At 28.9% G+C, this 1,410-nt stretch overlaps 1 protein-coding gene across 1 annotated transcript in view; it reads right to left on the reverse strand.

Annotated features, from left to right (window-relative positions):
* The window catches only part of parp9 (poly(ADP-ribose) polymerase family member 9), an 11,570-nt gene that overhangs the window by 3,676 nt on the left and 6,484 nt on the right, over window positions 1-1,410 (reverse strand). Inside the window, exon 5 of the mRNA XM_014015223.1 lies at window positions 494-629. Coding sequence (XP_013870677.1) covers window positions 494-629 — 136 coding nt within the window. The remainder of the gene's footprint in view (window positions 1-493; window positions 630-1,410) is intronic.

Below are 1,410 nucleotides of genomic sequence, written 5' to 3' on the forward strand. Positions count from 1 at the left end.
ATATTTAAGTTTCAAGCTAAATATTTAGCTAGCTAAATATTTAAGTTTCAAGCTAAATATTTAGCTCAAAACTAAATATTTAAGTTTCAAGCTAAATAATTAGCTCAAAACTAAATATTTAAGTCACAAGTTAAATATTTAGCTTGTTAACTAAATATTTAATTTGTAAGTTAAATATTTAGTTTTTAAACTATGACATTTATAAATGTATGAATCATATGGTCCAAAACTGACTTTGAAAAATAAATTTTTTTTCTTATAAAAGGCTAAATAAAACAAAAATATTGGTGGTAATTTTTGACTGTAACTTTACAAACGGCACCCCATAGTTTCAGCTCAGACTAACTACAGTGTCACATTTATTGCATTTCAAAATTGGTCATTAAATAGGTTTGAGGGGTCAGGGAAGCCAGGTTGCAAACTTCAGACTAAAGTAGTTTTCCACATGTTTTTTTTTTTGTATTGTCCTGTATGCAAACATATGAAATTTTACCAGGTGTAGCGCTGTGCTGAAATGCACTTTGATGGAATTTTGTTGTTTGACTTTCATAACCCTGGAAATCCTGCGCAGGTGGGGAGCTGTGGTGAGATGCTTGTTGGTGGCGTTGTCTTATTCTACTTTCAAAAGCCTGGAAATAAAGGAAAATTAATCCACACATTTATTACTACTGTATAAATTATGACAGAAAATAGAACAAAAACATTTCCCTGATTTAAAGTAGAAGCATCTCCGTGTACACCTAATAATCAGGATAAAAGAACATATTTGTACTGTACAGTTACTGTGAAAAAGTTTGAAACTAATTACATTTTTAAGGATTATTTTCAAAGAACCAGATTTTATTTAAATCATCTTAAAGTGATTGTCATCAAAGGGATTTCTGAAAGTCCAACAAAGGTTTTATTTTGGCCTATTTTGCCTTTTCTTTATCCAGTTTGTGTTTAAGACAATGAGACGTGTGGAGAAATGAGAGTGTAGAGGTAACCCTGGTGAAAAAAACTTTTCTATTGTTTATTTTTGTTGTCTTTGATTTTATTTTTACACTTATAAGAAGAAAATCATTTTAAAGTGTTTTTATTTTCTTTAAGTGAATAGGACAAAGTCCTATACTTGTGTTATCTCACTTAATCTTCTATTAGAGGTTTCAATCAATATAATCAAAGTTTTATTGAATTAATCTTTGCATATCTCTCTTTATTTTAGAGTGTAACAGTGAAAAGAAAAGAGTGAAATGTGTTCTATTTTACTTTTCTTTAGTACTGGTATTAATAATGGTTTTATCATTTTCTTAATTGGTTTAATGATTAATATTGTGTACTATTCATTTCATTATTAATCCATTTGTGCAGTGGTGTGATTTTTGAGACAGAAAAGAAAGCTGCCTTTGCAGACTTTCAAGGTTTTTACTG

The sequence above is a fragment of the Austrofundulus limnaeus genome, unplaced genomic scaffold (assembly GCF_001266775.1).
Source record: "Austrofundulus limnaeus strain Quisiro unplaced genomic scaffold, Austrofundulus_limnaeus-1.0 Scaffold125, whole genome shotgun sequence".
NCBI lineage: Eukaryota > Metazoa > Chordata > Actinopteri > Cyprinodontiformes > Rivulidae > Austrofundulus > Austrofundulus limnaeus.